Consider the following 19645-nt stretch of genomic DNA (forward strand, 5'->3'; position numbering starts at 1 on the left):
TTTTCAATAAGAGCAAAGAATGGATATAGCAGTAAACGCTGTTTATTTTTTTATCTTTACAAAATATCGATTGACCTTTCACCGTAAATTATTGACAGTACGGAACAATGATTACCTCACGCCGTTCGTCGGCCGTGAGTGTCGTAAAAAGATGAAAACGCTTCCATGTGAGCTCGTTCATGCGGCAGTGCTAGCTGACTTGTCTTTAGACTGCTAGTAGACAGGCTGGAATAATCATTCAAGTGTGTCAACAAAACGAGTTTGATTGCAGTCATGGAAGGATCGGATGAGTTTATGAAATATCGCTCCCCGCTGGTTTCCAGATATGCCAGCAAGGAGATGGCCTACAACTTCAGTGACAGGAAGAAATTTACAACCTGGAGAAAACTGTGGATCTATCTGGCCAAGGCTGAAAAGGTTTGATGCATTAACACAGGATAGTTAGTTAGCAGCCACTGCATCTTTACATTATAGTCTAGGTAGTAGACCGGCATAACGGGTTGTGAAACCTGTATTACCTACTTTATAAGAAAAGGTTGCGACCTTTAGGCAGACATATCAAGTTCCCTGTTCTAAATATAGTTCTACAGGCAACCCCTGTAATGAACAACACTGGAATACTCTGTCGTGGGCTCAACTGTAGTCTTATTCAGGCCAATACAACGGAACTCGACAGAGTCAAGACACAAACCAAATTTTGCTACCCAAGGAACCACCGTATTCTGTAAAATAGCACACAAATATCATCCTGCAGGCCCGACATGGGTATTATCTATTGAGTAAATAGAAACCAGATCTGTCAATGTTGAAACTATATAATATCTTCAGTTACAGAATCGTTGAGTGACCTAATACTGTGTGAATGATGCATATACACCCTTAATGTAGTTTAATTGGAAGCAGCATCTACACACACACACACACACACACACACACACACACACACACACACACACACACACACACACACACACACACACACACACACACACACACGGCCATCAGCTGGCCTGGCTAAATATCAAAGTAACAGGACAGAACAAACATTTATTTAGCTTAAAAACTCTGTTTGCCAATCAACTGTCTCGTTGTGTTAACTGTTAGCAAGGTCACATGACCATTCAGTGCAAATTGGAGGCACTTGCTCCTGGCATGTGATGTGTCTTGTGAGCAGAAGCCCCATTTCCAGAAAGTACTCTGGGAATATAATATATATATTTTTTTACCTTTTATGTAACTTATTTAAGGAGGGCGCAACCTGTAATTTGACCAATCGATTAAGCTGCTGTAGTCTATTTCACAACATATTTTTAGAAGTTATTGAGTCAAAATCTGTACTTTGATGATCTGTACTTAAATGATAGAGCCTGGCATTAATACTACCAGGGTTAGTTGATTTGGTTCCCACTGGGCCTACCCTTGCTAACAATGTATTCACTGAAAGTATTGTAAGAACCTTTGGATAAAAGTGTCCATTAATGTGAATGGAATTTACATTTATCCCCAAAACATATTATCATCATACCCAGTGTTCGATTATTTCCCTTCCATTCCTTAGCTATCCAGAGCGTCTTATCAACCATGAGAATACAACCTAAAAATTGCAAATATATAATGCCAGTACACAAAATGCATCAAATAAGCAAACCACTTCAAGGTTTATTATAGGACGGAAGATGTGTAGGGTTTCAGCTGTCCTGATGTCAGTGGGGCGCTCGTTCTACCTTTGTGCAGCCAGGCAGCAAACAATCCATAATTCGGTTCCCACTGTGGGTTGTATTTAAGGGAATGTTTATCTCTTAAACCTGAACATATTTGATACAGTATCAGTGTCCGTACCCTTCTGATGAATGTCCCTTTTCATGGAGACGACAAGCCAGGGTAAAGGGCTTCCATTACCTCCCACTGGGGCATATAAGACCCCCCCCCCCCCCACACACACACACACGCACACGCACACACACGCACGCACGCACGTTCGCCAAAGGCCTATTGTATTCCGATTTATTCTCTCGACCCATGACTACCCCCGTCCTCACCGCCTCCCCCACCCCTCTCTTCCCCCTGCAGGCGCTGGGTCTGCCCATCAGCGAGGCCCAGGTGGTGGAGATGGAGGGCCACGCCGAGGACATCGACTTCGCCATGGCGGCGGACGAGGAGCGCAAGCTGAGGCACGACGTCATGGCTCACGTGCACACCTTCGCCCACTGCTGCCCCGCCGCAGCGCCCATCATCCACCTGGGTGCTACTTCCTGCTACGTGGGGGACAACACCGTAAGGACCATATATGGAATCGATGGTGTCTCTTTTTAATTTCTTTGGAATTATTTATATATTTTTTATTCGCTTCATTTCAGGACAGATTTGACTAGTGAAATGCTAAAAAAGTATCATAATTTGCGCTAGTAGTTATCGATGCAGTTACACCGTCTTTGGCCATTGGATTGGGCTCATTCAGATCTTGATATCATTTTGGCGAAAAAAAGTTTAGGCTGATTTGGGTCATTTTCAGCCGTCTTTCTCTCTGTACAGTACACTATGTGCAGAGAAGAGCGGTGGGAGCCAGAAGTTAACGTGTCCCATGGTACACAGACCAGGTGTACCATAGACCTGTCCTGACCTTTTTAAAATAGATTCACATCAGGCAAGCACAGCTGTCCTTTCTCGCCTAAGAAAAGCCTTGGTCCATGCGGAAAAGATCTGCCTTGCAAAGTACAGATGGTTACCGTTAACCCTTTGTAGATGTTGGCAGGTGCACAAATGATAACTAAAGTACAGTAACACTTTCCCTTCTTTGCCAACTCGTTTTTTTTAATGTTTTTATTTTTTTTTCCTCAGGACTTGATCATGCTCCGGGACGGATTTGACATCCTGCTGCCGAAGGTGAGGCTCAGGTGTGTGTGTGTGTGTGTGTGTGTGTGTGTGTGTGTGTGTGTGTGTGTGTGTGTGTGTGTGTGTGTGTGTGTGTGTGTGTGTGTGTGTGTGTGTGTGTGTGTGTGTGTGTGTGTGTGTGTGCGCGTTTGTGTGTGTGCGTGCGTGCGTGCGTGCGTGTGTGTGTGCGCGTTTGTGTGTGTGTGCGTGCGTGCGTGCGTGCGCGTTTGTGTTCTCTGTCGAATCCTCAGCTGTTTGTGTCAACAACCTGGATATAATTTGATCATGTCAGAGTGGCTTTGGTGAAGCAGCAGTACTTTATTACTACAGGGACATAATGATCAGATAAACAGATGTCATGGATGATGAAATCCTGGAAGAGTTCATGTGTGCGTGTTGGGTTATGCATATCTGTGATGGGTTTGTGCGGGTGTTATGTAAGTGTGTTATGTTTGTGTTTGAAATGCGTGCAGTTTTGTGTGTGTTGGGTTAGGTGTATCTGTTTTTGTGTGTATGTGTATCTAACGTTATCATCAACTCAAGCGAAGGCTATAGACGTGCCAGAGTGTGACTACCAATGCCTCGATGGTACAAGTGTGTGATGTGATGTGCCGATATATTATCTTTATTTCTTTATTCGCAAAAGGGTGTGCTGAAATAAGAAATGTACATCGCTCTTTATTTGTGTGGCAAATTTATATCGTTTTGAGAAAGGAGGGCTAATTTTAGAATGATGGCTACATTTTCAAGCTTTGCCTTGCATTTAAGGATGTTTCTATGTATTTATGTATCAATTAGAACTATAAGTCACAAGATGTCGCCTGTAATGCCTACCAAGTTTTGGTAGGTATTAATTAGGGGTGGGAATCTTTTACTATCTCACGATTCGATTCGATTCCGATTTTTGGGGCTACGATTAGATTCAAAATCGATTTTTGATTCAAAACTATTTGATTCATAATGATTTATGCTTCAATCTATAGGTGTGCAAAGGATCCTCATGATCTGCTCCAGTCTGCTTTGCAAGACAATGAAAAATGGAGACATTAAAGTGTCTTTTTCACATTTATTAAGTTTTAAACATTAATCCATGCTTAGATGGAATTGTTGCAACTGTTGCATAAAAGTTAAACATGCTGCCTTTTAAATTCTAAGGAAAGTGCCTTTTCCACTTTGTGGACCACAACTGCTGCTCTAAGAAGCTAGATATAAAATAAGTTTGAAAAAAAAAAAAGTGCTTCTGTATAATAAAAATGGTTTAGTTGAACAAGATGCATTTTCATTTCACAGGAATGTTGCAGTACCTAAAATATCATGTGGTACCCAACTGTTGCACAAAACATTAATATGTCTCAGTAGCTTTAAAAAGAAAAAAAGTTATGAAAAAAAAAGAAGTTATGAAATAATAAAAAGAAAAAATCGATTTTGGGCCATTTTATATCGATTCTGATTCGTAGTAATTGAGAATCGCGATTCTCTTATGAATCGATTTTTTGGCACACCCCTAGTATTAATCCCCAGACCGAATGGTGTGTTTTCATGTCTGTATATAATGAGTGTTTATAAAAGGAATGGCCTATACTTTAATGTTTAGTTAGGCTAAGGCTACCTTAGAAGATTAGGTAAGGATATAATGGGTACCGTAATCATTTTTGCAACATTGACCTTAACCATTACTAGTAATACAAGTATAGGAACATAAAGATCCAAGCCTTTCGAGAACTCTAGCCATATTCTGCTTGCAAGGCGATGTGTCTCGGACACTAGAACACAGTGGTTTGCAGAACCGAGGTCGGTCGCCTTCGTCGGTATTTCATCTTCCATCTTTACGTGGGGCTAGCGTTTGTGGTTCTGTGTGTGACTATGATCTAATTTTTGGTCATGTGTTAAAGTGTGTGCACATGAAAACATGCTGACCCCCCCCCCCTCCTCCTCCCCCCAGCTGGCTAGGGTTCTGGATAGACTGGCCAACTTTGCAGAGAAATACGCTGACCTCCCCACGCTGGGCTACACACACTACCAGTGAGTTTCACTTAAAGACGCGCGAGGCTGTCTCAGGAGATAGCCACAGTTGTTTTTGTTAAGGCATTTGCTATTTTTCTTGCTGTTCAAATTATTTAGTGTGTGTGTATGTGTGACACTTCTATCTGACCTGTACATGTATCTGATCCATTCTTTCCCTCATGTATTCCTTGCTTTTATCCTCCTGTCCTTCATTCTATCAATGTTTCCTTCCTATCTTTCTCTCTCAAACTCCTTCTTTCCTTGCATGGTCCTATTCTTCTTCCCTGGCCGTGTCACCCATTATTATTCTCATTGTCTCCTCCTTCCTACCTCCATCCCTTCCTCCTACCCCCCTCTCCTTCCTCCCCTCCTACCTGGCTGTCTCCCCCACCCCCAGACCGGCCCAGTTGACCACGGTGGGGAAGCGGGCCTGCCTGTGGCTGCAGGACCTGGCCATGGACATGAGGAACCTCCAGCGTGCCCGAGACGACCTGCGCTTCCGGGGGGTGAAGGGCACCACGGGCACACAGGCCAGCTTCCTGCAGCTGTTCCAGGGGGACCACGACAAGGTGCACATCCACAGTGGTCGATGCATTTACAGTCATTTTGACAGCGGCTCTAGACCTTTTGACACTCGATGCCCACTAAAACACCTCAAGAGTTTATAATGTCACCATGCTTACGTTGCGGCTTGGTTACTGACAGGTGGAGGATCTGGACAGAATGGTGACCGAGATGGCTGGCTTCAAAAAGTGAGTTCCATACCCACTCATATTTAGGATGAAAACTCAATCCCCCGTGATCCCTTTGAATCTTCACTAGACCTTGATTGGACAATAGACAAAGGAAGAGCTCAACTGTTCTATGTAATGATGAAATAGAAATTAAACTTACAAATTCTTTATTTCAATGGGGCAGAGGCCAGTATTGCTTAAACTATTGCCATGGGAATCTAATTTTTAAGATGACTTCCTCTTTCCTCCCCTTCCTTGCTTCCTTCCTCCTCCCTCCTTTCCCAGGTCCTACCTGGTGACAGGGCAGACGTACAGTCGCAAGGTTGACATCGACTCTTTGTCAAGCCTGGCCAGTCTAGGAGCCACCATTCATAAGGTGAAGAATGTCGTCCCCTAGTGCCTGACTATCAACACTACACATATAAACGAAGCCTGCAGAGATTATTCAAAAATTAAAATACATTTAGATGTCAACAATCGTATTGTGTGATTGTGATTAAAATATATATTTTTTATATTGACTATCCTGTGTACTTTCATAACCATTTCTTTCTATTTTAACCTGGTTTTTAATTCTATCACTCACAGATCTGTACTGATATCCGTTTGTTGGCTAACCTGAAGGAGATTGAGGAGCCCTTTGAGAAAGAACAGATAGGTATTTATCTGCTTTTGAAATTTTATTCGACAAGTCAATGTATCTCAAAACTAGCAGGAGAGTGTGTGGCCTATAGGCTCCTTAAATTTTTTGGTAAGCTGATGAAAGCATTTACTAAATTATCAAATCTTACTAAAATTTAATTAATAATGAATAAATAATATCAATACATAAGTATCAATGAATAGATGCATAATACATCAATAAATAAAATAACAAGAACATAAATCTATATTATATTAATATTATAACAGTAAAAAATAGTTTTCTAAATAATATACACTATGACTGCTTTGCCTCCGGTATTGCTGTTTGCAGCTTTCCGGAGAATCGCTCAACAAAAAAAATTGTGATAACTATGGTTGGGAATCACAGGGTACCTCATTATACGATATGCAATACATGGCCCACGTTACGATAATACCACAATACAGCGATTCTGTGATTATCAATATATAGTGGGACAATCCTAAAACTATACATCACGATATATGTCTAGAATACATAGTGCCCGTGAAATAGGTAAAGGGTTGGATTTCTGTCTTTATTCATGGTCTAAACTGAGTTTTTCAGTTACTAGTCTTAAGAATATATATATGAATAAATAATTCAATGAAAATATCGATATTCGGTGCCAGTGTATCGATTCTCGTATTGCACATAAAAAGGCGGCGATATATTGCCGTATCGATATTTCGCCCTTTGTCATAACTCTGTTTCCAAGGTAACTCAAAGGACACACCCACTTTCCATTTTTGTCCGATATATTTGACACGTGTGCGTCGTGCGTCCAGGTTCCAGTGCCATGCCCTACAAGAGGAACCCCATGCGGGCGGAGCGCTGCTGCAGCCTGGCTCGCCACCTGATGGCGCTGCTGAGCAACCCCATGCAGACGGCCTCCGTCCAGTGGCTGGAGAGGACACTGGACGACAGCGCAAACAGGTCGCCCAGCCGAAGCACAAAAAATACAACACTGAATGTCTGCCACTTTGTCTGTGTGTCTATCTCAGGACCTACATAAATAGCACGGCGAGGAGCTCACTAAAGCAATCTTTTCGGGACGCCGTAGACAATTTAATATATTAAAGGTCTCGGTTGCCTCCCATGTGTTTTACTTCGTCGCGGTCTTCTCCTGAACTTGTTCCTTCGTTGCGGTCGCCTCAGGAGGATCTCTCTGCCGGAGTCGTTCCTGACGGCCGACATCATCCTCAGCACGTTGCAGAATGTGACCGAGGGGCTGGTGGTCTACCCCAAGGTCATCGAGAGACACATCCGCCACGAGCTGCCCTTCATGGCCACGGAGAACATCATCATGGCCATGGTGAAGGCCGGAGGGAACAGACAGGTGGGCGGCGGAGGGAGTCGAGATTGCAGCTGAACCTCCAGCTCTGTTGTTGTTGTTGTTGTTGTTGTTGTTGTTGTTGTTGTTGTTTCGTCTGTGTTGCAGTTTCCGGAATCTATTCAAAAGCCTTTGTTTGAAATGTTAATTATTCAAAGAAGTATACACAATGTAAAAGTAAATTGCTACTGCCTTCTAACTATTACTACTTCCTGCCGTGCGCAAGGACTGCCACGAGAAGATCCGCGTGCTGTCCCAGCAGGCTGCCGCGGTGGTGAAGCAGGAAGGCGGAGACAATGACCTGCTGACCCGGGTCCAGGCAGACCCCTACTTCAGCCCCATCCTCTCTCACCTGGACACCATCTTGGACCCCAAGACCTTCATCGGCCGAGCGCCCCAGCAGGTAGCTCCTCGTTGTCCCGGCCATTTCCAAACCGACAAGAACTAAATCAAACTTTATCAAAAAAATAAACAATCTAAAGATGCTGGTTGAAGTTGCAACACGCAACACTTCAACTGGCTAGTAGCTCAAATAGCTGTACATATCTGTATTCAATGCGGATCAATTGTGTTTTCCATGTTATCAAAATAAATAACATCCTATAACTAATCGATTTAACCCTTTTGAGTATTAATATCGACACTCTCAAAACCCCTCTCCCTCTTCATCCCCCAAAGCCGAGCTACGCTACTTGGCGTCACACAGTTGCACAGACAGTTAGTGGACATAGTGTAGGATGCAGTTTCATACATGTGTGGGCAGTGAAATGCTGGTGTGGCCCATTCCACACACTATGCAACATGTGTTGAAGGCTAAAGAAGCAAAACATTTTTGAGGTAGTCCAGGGAAAACATCAGGCCAAACATATTTGTGCTTGAAAATTATTATAAGTTATTAAGCCAGATGGGAAATCTGGGTGTCGCAGCAGAACGTGCAGAACAGTAGTAGAAAGAATTTTAGAGAAAATTATAAACATTAAATGTATGAACTCTTCTTCTTCTCCATTTACTTATTTTCTAGGTTGCCAGATTCCTCTCTGAGGAGGTTCGCCCAATGCTGGAGCCGTACAAAACCAAAATGGATGTCAAGATTGAACTTGAGCTCTGAGACATTGAAAGCTGTGTTGACATTGGTGACTGTTACACTGAATAAAATAAGATATATTTCAGCAAAAAATTGGTTGTATTTCATCTTTCCTTCTGTGTTTTTAATGAATATTGAAACGGTGTCTTGTGCCTTTTTTATTTTTTGTTTTACTTCATGCAGTCTGTTGTTGAATTTAATATATTCATAAACATTTGTCTGTTACATTCTCAACCAAAACTGATACTATGAAGGTCAAGTGTGACAGTGTATATAAATGCATTTACAATTCAGCTTCTGTGTGGCACAGATGAAATCTCCAGTTAATTAATTACTGGAAGAGCTTAGAGAATGTTGTAGATGATTGCCTTAAGAAACCTGGCCATACAATTGTGTGTATAAGTGACAGTTCTTTCAGACTGCAAACGGTGACATTAACCGTTACAAAATATTGTATATCACGGCTAATGATTCAAACCTACATTTTATTAAGCCTCACTGCTCATTAGATCGAAGTATATAGAACTATAAAGCATGGGATCGGACTAAAACTAGTTTTCCTTTCTTTGAATTTTTGAACCTCATATTTTGATAGATCTTTCCTTATTAATGATTGCCCAGCCCTATTTGTGCATATGTATGTGTGTGGATATATATATATGTATTCATACATTAAGGACCCAATCAAAGCTTGTGACCTATTAATAGTCATATTTCCCCCAAAACCAATCCTATGCTTAAAGTCAGGTGTTGGCACACCCACAGCTGGTTTTATTAGGGCTTGATAAGAGGTGTTAATAAGTATGAAGTTTGGATCTTATTGAAGTTGCACTTAGCTATTACAGTAAGTAGCTGTTCAAAGCCTGAGTGAGTATAGCCTATATTGCATAGCTAAGCTTTTGTTTGATAATTATTCATATAATTGTATGAACCTTGAAACACATGCGCCTTTAACTTATTTCCTAAATGATGTGATCAACTTGGACCTACTTTCTTTATGTGTGTTCCACATATGCCTTCTTATCTGTAACCTTTTCATGGGTATTTAGTGGTTCTCTAACGTGATTGAGAATGTCTGTCTTTCTGTAGCAGGTTCTGAGCAAGAGTTTGGGTAAGAGAAGCAGTCGGATGACATCATGTTGTTATGGCTGTTGCTTCCAATCTGCTTCACTGCCATTGGGCTGGTCGGCATAGCGGCAGTGTAAGCACTACTTACACATATTGATCAGCAAAATATTAGGAATAAATCCAACAAGTGATGTTAATGCACTGAAGTAGAAAAATGAGTGGTTACCACACAGACAACTTGGAAAAGCGGATCACAGTGGACTATTACATGCAGAAAACCCAGAACTTTTATATGAATATTAATTAGTAATAAAGTCATTAATATCTGTTAGGTGTGTTGTGGCTGTTTCCCATGGGTCCGTCAACATAACAGAGAGCTTTCCGCTCATCAGGTAAGTAGGACAAGACTGCACTTAAATTAAATAATACACTTATATTACATACATACTACATACATATTAACATATCAGGGATTTCAGAAAGGACAGACAAAACAAACTACAAAATTACATCAAGCTATTCAATAAGCAATGTAAAAATGTAACAGCATGTACTTAATGTTATAACATTGTGGAACAGCAAATAAAGTCGGGTTATGGTTAGGGGTTGAGGTTGAGGTTGAGGTTAGGAATAGGCAAAAAGGTTACACACTAGGGTAGTGTTTAGCGGTTCCGTATCGTTGTTACTTATGAATTACATGCTGTTACATTGTGTTGCATTGCTTAATACATGGTGTTGCCTAACATGACATTTTTTCTCCCGTTGTTAAAGCTATTGCGGCAGCTACCAGCCCGAGAGTTGCATCTTCTCCCAGATATGCAACATCTGCTCGCTTTTAGGTTACGGCATTAAAATCTTCTTAACTGTTGAATATAATAAGGAATTACTCATTTATAAATTATTAGTTGTTAACTCAAAATATTATTATGCAATTCATATTATTGTGTATATGTTTTTATATAATAATTCTTAGATTATTACAATGATATATATTCTAATAAAGAATAGGACTTAATACTATTTAATATGATCTAATAATAATAATAAATATATATTATTGGCAATAATTACAGATATTATTATGATCATTATTACTTAAATATATATAATATAATGATATTTGTATGCATTTTTTTGTATAACTGGGGTTGCTGACCATATCTGGTTATAATGTCTTGACTGATTCCAACCCATCTTCTGCATCGACCCCCTCCTCCCCTCTCTGGACCCTAGGCATGTTGATTGTGGTGATCCGCTATCAGCAAATCCGGGACTTGGACTGCCATCCTAAAACCAACATGGCCTGCCTGGCTCTGGGGCTAACCTCCTCGTCAGGGATCTCCCTCATGGGCAACTTCCAGGTAACACATTTTATTCATGAAGCGCTTTACAATGAAAAAGTCCCATTCAAATATTTAAATGCTAACAAATCAAATATCGCAGAGAGGGGAAGGCGGTTTGCCAAAAAGCAATTTAAAAAAAAGGTGTGTCGAGTCATGTTTTGCCCCCGTCCCATCAGCATTCGGCTGTGATGGTGCTGCACTTCTTCGGGATGTTCCTGGCGTTCATCCCAGGCCTGGTCTACTTCGCGCTCCAGCTGTGGCAGATGTACCACAGCGCTCCCTGCCACCACAAGCACTGGCTGGGGCCGCTCCGGGTGGCATGCTGCTCGGCCTGCACCGTCCTGCTCTTCAATGGTATCCTACCGCCTCTGGTTGATAGAGCTTTATCATACGTAATGAGGATGGACGGATAATATAGTCTGTTTTGTAGAAATCCTCTGAGTAGAGAATGAGTGGCGCAATAGTATTCTATTCCGTTTGATAGAAATACCGATTTATAGAGTAGAAGTATACTGGTATCATACTTACTAATGTAGTGTAGAGCAGTGTTTTCTTTGTACTTAACTACAGTTTGAGTAATTTTTAAGTAATTTTTGAAGTAATGTTTATGCGTTTGTTTGCTTTGACTTTAGATGACATCAACACACAGTAACAGGAAACCGGTGAGGCACATGTGAAAACATTGTGTCAACTATAGGCTTATGTCACCATGCAGCCTTAAAATGTAACGCAAAACGCATTTACAGCAGATTGATCAATTTATTTATTTAGCATTCAAACACATTATAGGGATTGCATCTGCCACTGTATCAGGTCAGGTATTGTACAAACTTTTTATTTCAACCTTTATTTATTTAGGTAAGGCCATGGGAGCAGGCTCTCTTTTTCAATAATGCCCTGATTACAACACACAATAAAATAAATTCTAATGTACAATACAATATGAACAGTAGTTCAAACATCCAGAGCCACATATTATTCCATATAAATAGTACAATGGGGCAATTAAGAAAGCTATCTAAAACCAGTGCGAGCCTTATTTAATGCAACTTCAATCATCACCTTGGTCGTCTCAATTGAGACCAATCGCTCCAGTTTTAGTTACTCCTGAAGTCTATTCCATCTGTCATGAGCATAAAAGTTATAAAAGCAATCTTTCCTGAGTTGCTATTGGTGCGTGGAATGACAAGTCTAAAGTGTGACCCGAGAATGAGTTTGATAGGTTGTATTAGGGGAATTTAGCAGTGAATATAAGTACATAGGGAGCTTTCCACATAAGGCCTTGTAAATAAATAAAAGACAAATGCTCAATCGTGACGGCCATCATATCCTTGACTGTTTGCCTTACCAGCGATGGTCCTTTTCGGTGTGGACCACATCCCCGGTGCGGTTGCGTGCGAGGGCCTCGTGGTGACGCTGTTCTTCTGTCAGTTTGGCCTCTTGGCTGTCGACTTCAAACAAATCGACAGCCTCAAGCTCAGCCTTTCGAAATAAATATGAGTATATCATATTTGAATCTGACAAGAAGTAGCCGTTGTTTCCAATACGATTAAAAATGTTAAGGAGTTTTGAGGGGAAGAAGCTGCAGAAGTTATTAAGGGCAAAAGAAATAGGTAATAAGTAAATATATAAAAAATTATAACCAGCACACCAATGCATAATGATATAAAGACAAAGGAGAAAACCTAACATTTTGTAAAAAGTAAGTTTATTTATTTTTTTACTTTTTTACTTGCCAAATACAACTGCTATATTTTATTTCACTGAATGCCCATTGCTTAGAATCCTACAGATACATGTACATTATAATAAAGTTGCTGGAAAACAGCCCGGGAAAATCCTCATTGGTTGTCTGTTAACTAATAAATGGCGCTTGTTTAACTGTTGTAAAAATGCAATATTATACAACCTTGATGGTTATCTTCGGTCTTTGTACCTTCAACTGAATTACACCCCTACTGATACTCCGGAACAAAGCACGACCTTGAGTGTGATAGAGCAATGGAACAATCTGACATTGCGTTATAATCTCAGGATTGCTGTTGAGAAAGTTGCCGAATCTTTCTTCACATCTGAAATTAGTGCTTGGATGATTTATAATTATGCATTCTTTGCTATAATTTCGTAATTAGCTAAAATAAATGTCCAATTATGAAACATATCAATTGGATTATAAGAATATTCAATGCAATCCTGAAATTCCTTAAGTTTGAACCATGAGAATGTTGTGATTCCATTCCAACAACATTTTTCTTAATAACAATAATTTTATAATTCAAAGCAGTGAACCTGCAATTAAGGCACACTATTTTGAATTCCTTAGCATGCATCACTTCATAAGGGTAATGGATTGTTTCTTATCTGTCAGTACAGTACAACACACACACACACACACACACACACACACACACACACACACACACACACACACACACACACACACACACACACACACACACACACACACACACACACACACACACACACACGCACATGCACGCACACACGCACACAAACACATGAAAACAACCCTCCAATGAATACCAGGAAAAGTCTGTTCTTTGTCTGCCACTCTCTCTCCCCACCTGTCAGCTTGTATCAAAGTAAAATATATATATATATAGAGAGAGAGAGAGAGAGAGAGAGAGAGAGAGAGAGAGAGAGAGAGAGAGAGAGAGAGAGAGAGAGAGAGAGAGAGAGAGAGAGAGAGAGAGAGAGAGAGAGAGAGAGAGAGAGAGAGAGAGAGAGAGCGAGAGAGAGAGAGAGAGAGGAGTGGGGGATTCTGCCTTTTATTCTCATACAGTGGTAGGGATACGTTTAGGCACCCATGCTAAAGTTGACTAAAAAGAGGAATAAAAAATCAACTATTAGCTCATTTGCATTGATGATTTGCATTGAGAAATCATTAGGTTAACTAACAGCAATTAGGCTAACTGAAAAGGACCATGCCAATCTCTAGGTATGATGAAGGGTATGTGATGATGTGGGGCTATTTTAATTCCTAATTTAATTTAAAGGCTAAGGGAAATTAATCAGGATGCATAGTATCCTGGACCCATGAAATAACTGGCCTTTAAAAAAAGTTAAATGCCAGCCTCTATAAGAATTTAACATAGGGGTGTCTATACCTATGCACCCTGTATTTAAATGGAGCATTTTTATTTATGTCCGATACATTAATCATTCACAAAGCAAATCAGTGTCCTTAAAGGTTGGATTTGTCCTCATTTGTTTAATTAGGCATTAAGATCAATTTCCAAAAGATTAATTGTTTTTACTCTTTTTATTCAACTTTAGCATGGGTCCCTAATCACATGCCTACCACTGTACCTACTCTAATGGGAGATAGTATTACTTGGTCACTTTAATATACAACCGGCCAGCAGAGGTCAGCGCTGGACGACCCTGGCAGATTGAAGCGCATTGGTGGGAAAAAAGTTTGCTGGTCCCGTTCCAACAGCTTCTGGAAGGAGGTTTCTGGCTCACACGGAGCTCTTGCGTCCAGAACAATTGGCCGGGTCGTGGGGGGATTTTTGAGATGATCCCTATAACGGTGTGGTCTCATTGCTAAATGGGTGTGTCATACATCACTTGGCACACACTTTAAACACGCACAACTCATTCGCGCTGATCCTGAGGCTCTTGGGATTGTTTGAGGATTGTTATCTCTGGGGGATAATTCTGTTGGCATGTGTTGTGATACAATGTGATCAACTTTATATTTTTGTTGATAATTCTTATCGTAGTAATGTCATAATCATCAGTATTTCTATTCACCAGGGGCCCATGAAGGGGATTAATATGAGAAATAGGGGCCCCAAAAGGCCCCCAGTGTCTTGCTTGCATTCTTTCACATACTCTAAGCGGGGTGACCAGACAGGCATGGAAACGTGGAATTCTGTGGGAATTTTTTCTCAAGTACAATTATCTCCCAAGTGTTGTGTTTCATTCTGCTTTCGGAACGTCAGGTTGGTGACCATGGTTTGGACGGATCATCTTATCTTCCCCCTTTTAGGAAGCATAGCTCCTGGCCCAGCAGAGGTTGAAGGCTGAATTCAAGCTAAGTATGGGTTTCTGTGTGTTTGTGCATTGGTTGGTTCTGTGGAACGATCAAAATGCTAATCTATATTGCTGCTAGACACGTGAAATTGTCCACATATTGAATGTTCCAAAAGACGTGTTTCCCATGCATCTTCTTGGTATTGCCTAATGTTTGAGTGCACTTTAAGTCTATTACCTTTTTCTTAACTTATTTTTGCGGACTTTTTTTTCGCCACCGAGTTATGCCCCGGCGAACAAAGCAGAATTAGCGAAGAGTGCTGGCGCCGAGGACCCATTGCACCTGCTGTTTTCATTAGCCAGTATATTAATGGTGGTAGATGAGGCAATAAGTCTCCCCTGAAAATGTACTGCCCAGCTTGTTGCGATGAGAGCCCCCCCTCCACCTGTAATGAAAATGTCCTCACAAAGCCTTTCTGGTCCTCAAATGTCTGACACACTTTATTTTTTTTACTGCCTGGCTGCATTGTTGTTCTTGACTTTGAGTCAAAAACTGTTGCGAAGAGTAGAGGGGAAGGTGGTGGTGGTCAGGACTGTAAGCATGGCTGCTTCAGGGGCACTGTAATCTTTCCTTTGACACCTGGGTCTGGTTATCCCAAGGTCGGCGGTCGGCTGGAACAATGGTCCGGCTGCCCCATCATCACGGTCGCGGTCAAACATTGCTGGCAATATAATCCTAAAAAAAACGACGGTGACGTCGGTTTTGAAAGTACTTTTAGACGTATTTTTGGTCTTTATGTCAGTTTCCTATTAAACGTGATTCAAGAATTTTCTTCATGTGTTCGGTGTTTGCCGTGTCTAATGTTGTCTCTGTCTGTACCTTGACCCTCCGCTGGCCCAGGTCTCTATCACAGAGGACACCGATCTTAGATATTGATGGGTCTGTCAATCTCAGGTGAATACAGATTTAATGTATTCACTAATTAATGTATTTAGCCTAACCCATTTCCACCGGAGGGTGCGGGTAGGTTCAGTCTGCAAAGGTGCGGCACGGGTCGCGTTTCCATCGCCAAAAGTGGGTGTGATCCGGACTGAGCCGTATTGAGCCGTACTTGTCTCGCAGTACTCCTCAGTTGGGGTACTGAGACGCCTGAATGGGCTCAGGTGAAGTTTGAGCTACACACACTGTCCGTTGATTGGTCGACAGAATCGCACTTCTGTGCGACGGGGATAATAACAAACAAACACATTACCCGCAAGGTATTTCCGGGTATTTCTACGTTGCTGCCGCGGCTATCGCCATACGGCTTAAAGGGGACATATTATACCACCAGGTGTGAGTGTGATTAGCCTTACAAGCCGTTTCGAAAAATCTGCCCCATATGACATCACTAGTGGGCGGGTCCACCTAGATCTGTGCTGGATAGATGAGCAACGTTTACTTCAGTCCACTGGGAAGGCATGTAGACTGATCTATCCAGCACAGATCTAGGTGGACACGCCCACTAGTGATGTCATGTGGGGCAGATTTCCGAAACGGCTTGTAAGGCTAATCACACTCACACCTGGTGGTATAATATGTCCCCTGTAAACCCCGCCCTGCCATAAGGGTACTGGTCGGCGGTGGACACACGAGCCGTAACTGAGCTGGGCTCTATACCGCACCCTCACTACTGGGCTGAGGAGTGCTGGGTCCGAAGTTTACCCGCCGGTGGAAAAGGGGCAGTAGAGACCGTTGCAGGGAGAGACAGATACAGACAGAGAGAAAGAGAGAGAATGGGCAGAAGCAGACAGACTTCAGACAGCAGGGGCTTTTCCACAGAGCACGAGGGTTCATGAGATCACTGCCTACAGTGGGCACAGATGTGTGAGGAAGATATCAGAGGACGAGAGAGAGAGAGAGAGAGAGAGAGAGAGAGAGAGAGAGAGAGAGAGAGAGAGAGGGAGTGGGCACTGCCACCCGTGACCCCCCTCTCCCCACCCTCCTCCCCTCTCCTTCCTCCCCCCTCCCCTCTTGGCTTAGAGCTCCAGAGAGCTGCCCTTTGGCTGAAAAATGCCAAGTGCATGGCATTCCACTCGCCAAACAAAGACCCACCCCAGCCCCCCTCCCTCATGTCAGCTGCCCGTGGGCCGTGATCAGACAAGGCGTAATTATATAATTAGCCCTCCCGGTGCTGACACCGACCACGAGATCGATGGGTGGATATGGGGGAGATATGGGGGAGGTGGAGGGTGTCACAGTTGTGTTATCAGACAAAGAAGAGTGTCTAGACGTCTGTTTGGGTGTGTGTATGTGTGTGTGTGTGTGTCTTGTTTATGTGTGTGTGTGTAAGGGTGGAGTTGGGTAAAGTGGAGAGGAGGGAGGGAAGGCTACAGCTGCGGCAGTTAGGACACAGATTTCCACGTTTGAGAATAGGGCATTGATAGAGATGTGGTGCGTTTATGTGTTGGGAAGACAAAGAGAATCTGTGGATAGGATTGTGAGAGAGAGAGAGAGAGAGAGAGAGAGAGAGAGAGAGAGAGAGAGAGAGAGAGAGAGAGAGAGAGAGAGAGAGAGAGAGAGAGAGAGAGAGAGAGAGAGGGAGTGTGTCTGTGTGCTTTTTTGCATAATTAACAACATTTAATGTGCTGTCAATGAACTGCAGATTCATGAGATGCGACATCCTTACTTACCTTGAGGCACTGCTCAAAGAAAGACGACCCAGATAGAGAGATGGATCGGTCCTGCAGCTTGACCTGCCTGACTCCGACTCCCAGACGAGAATCCACTCAGTGTCCTCTCAGGCTTGGACCCATGCCAACCTCACTCCCCACTCTCTTCCCCCGTGCCCTCCAAGCCAGCCCTGTTCCTCGACCATGCACCCCTGCTAGCCTCTCCCTCCCTCCCCCATGCACCCCAGGCCTGTCTCCCCCTCCCTGCTCCACGCACCTCATGCCTGGGTCTCAGTTGGAGCAGCACCACCCCACTTGCACGCGATGCCACAGAAAAGACTATTGTTGAGCGCTCAAGATGGCATGGTGGTGGTGGTGGTGGTGGTGGTGGTGGTGGTGGGGTAAGTGGTGGCGATGGAGGAAATCTCATGGACAATGAAGTGCGGTTTCCTCAGTAAGTGTGTATGCATTTTTTTTTCTTTGGGGCCCGCACACATGTACACACACAATTTTGTCCAGAGTATTGCAGCCTATAACTACATAATTGTATATTTATAGTATATCAAATTATTTTAGAATGATACTACCAATGTGTGAATGACCAGAACAAACAAAGGAAATTGTTGAAATGAGAGTGTTTTTTATCTTCTGTGATTGACATCTAAACTGGGTGCGGGTCCCCTGTCTGAATGACGTGTAGAATACCCTGCCTTACTGGGCCTTCAAGTGGTACCTATTATAGTCTCTATTATGGTCTTTGAGTGCTATTGTAGTTTGCCTAGTCTTATTTCACGTGCACTTGGCTCATGAGAACACTGGTGAGAAAATAAACAAACCAGAAGAAGGAAAATACACCCTTTCTTCTGATTCTGTCACTCGTATCTGGCTGCGTTTGTAAAGTCAGGCAGCGTGAATGTTGCAGTTGCTCCAATCTTGATTAAATGCATTGATTGTTGTCAAATGTTGCTTTGGATTCAAGTGTCTTTGGACTCAAGTGTCACTGAAGTATCTCAACCTAATGTCGTCCACTGTGATGCAATAACAATGTTGCATGCACCAATTAGAACCGTTTACAACCTATATCTGACTTTGATTGCAACCAATTAAGGGGCAATTAAGACCATGAAAAACACATAACTAAATAAGTTACCCTAATAAGTGCAATTTTTGGAATGAATTAGAAAATATATACTAATTAGAAATGTTGTGTACATATTTGTGTATATTTTCGTCATACATTCTTTCTGTCTTCTAGGGTTGGTTGTTGTCACAAGCTATCAAAGAGTGTCTGTCTTAGCCAGCACTACCACTTCTGTAGGACCCTCAAACACATGGATATTGCAGAGCACAAGCAATCAAACACACACACACGTACACACACACACACACACACACACACACACACACACACACACACACACACACACACACGTACACACTCACACAGACACACACCCACACACCCACACACACACACACACACACACACACGCACACACACACACACAATCACACACACACACACACACACACACACACACACACACACACACACACACACACACACACACACACACACACACACACACACACACACACACACACACACATTCATTGCAACACATAACTGTTTGCAGGGCGAACTTTCATCTTCATGCACAAAGAATCCTTTAATCTAATAAGTGAGAGAGAGAGATACGTCTTTCGAACATTCATTCTGTCACTATGAATGAGTGTGTTTTCTGGAAACATCAGCTAAATGTCATTGCTCCAAGGCCATCTCACTCGAGTTTATGACTCTGTTTGATCAGAGAGAGGAAAACTAAAAAGTTTGTCCTTGTAAGCAGGAAAGCAACACACAACCGTAGTGGTTAATTTACCAATTCTCAGGGG

At 42.3% G+C, this 19645-nt stretch overlaps 2 protein-coding genes across 2 annotated transcripts; both read left to right on the plus strand.

The window, feature by feature from the left end:
- The first annotated feature begins 131 nt into the window (after positions 1–131).
- On the plus strand, positions 132–8798 carry adsl (adenylosuccinate lyase). The gene is made up of 12 exons (XM_056579417.1): positions 132–417; positions 2071–2274; positions 2839–2883; positions 4814–4893; positions 5273–5444; positions 5581–5627; positions 5895–5985; positions 6198–6267; positions 7062–7209; positions 7432–7612; positions 7833–8009; positions 8628–8798. Exons 1-12 carry the CDS (start codon positions 274–276, stop codon positions 8712–8714), a joined length of 1446 nt encoding a protein of 481 aa, XP_056435392.1. The 5' UTR covers positions 132–273; the 3' UTR covers positions 8715–8798.
- Positions 8799–8885: 87 nt separating this feature from the next.
- tmem150b (transmembrane protein 150B) lies at positions 8886–12595 on the plus strand. Its single transcript, XM_056608954.1, has 6 exons — positions 8886–9891; positions 10091–10150; positions 10530–10597; positions 10992–11119; positions 11278–11455; positions 12453–12595. Exons 1-6 carry the CDS (start codon positions 9827–9829, stop codon positions 12593–12595), a joined length of 642 nt encoding a protein of 213 aa, XP_056464929.1. The 5' UTR covers positions 8886–9826.
- Positions 12596–19645: the final 7050 nt, after the last annotated feature.

The sequence above is a fragment of the Gadus chalcogrammus genome, chromosome 2 (genome assembly GCF_026213295.1).
Source record: "Gadus chalcogrammus isolate NIFS_2021 chromosome 2, NIFS_Gcha_1.0, whole genome shotgun sequence".
NCBI classification, from domain to species: domain Eukaryota; kingdom Metazoa; phylum Chordata; class Actinopteri; order Gadiformes; family Gadidae; genus Gadus; species Gadus chalcogrammus.

Bases quoted from the DNA above. Each gene is read 5' to 3' on its own strand.
- adsl (XM_056579417.1), top strand. From the start codon at position 274: ATGGAAGGATCGGATGAGTTTATGAAATATCGCTCCCCGCTGGTTTCC. The intron at 5,628-5,894 runs GTGAGTTCCATA...CTCCTTTCCCAG, and splicing joins GAGATGGCTGGCTTCAAAAA to GTCCTACCTGGTGACAGGGC. The intron at 7,210-7,431 runs GTCGCCCAGCCG...CGGTCGCCTCAG, and splicing joins CTGGACGACAGCGCAAACAG to GAGGATCTCTCTGCCGGAGT.
- tmem150b (XM_056608954.1), top strand. From the start codon at position 9,827: ATGTTGTTATGGCTGTTGCTTCCAATCTGCTTCACTGCCATTGGGCTG. The intron at 10,598-10,991 runs GTTACGGCATTA...TCTGGACCCTAG, and splicing joins CAACATCTGCTCGCTTTTAG to GCATGTTGATTGTGGTGATC. The intron at 11,456-12,452 runs GTATCCTACCGC...TTGCCTTACCAG, and splicing joins CACCGTCCTGCTCTTCAATG to CGATGGTCCTTTTCGGTGTG.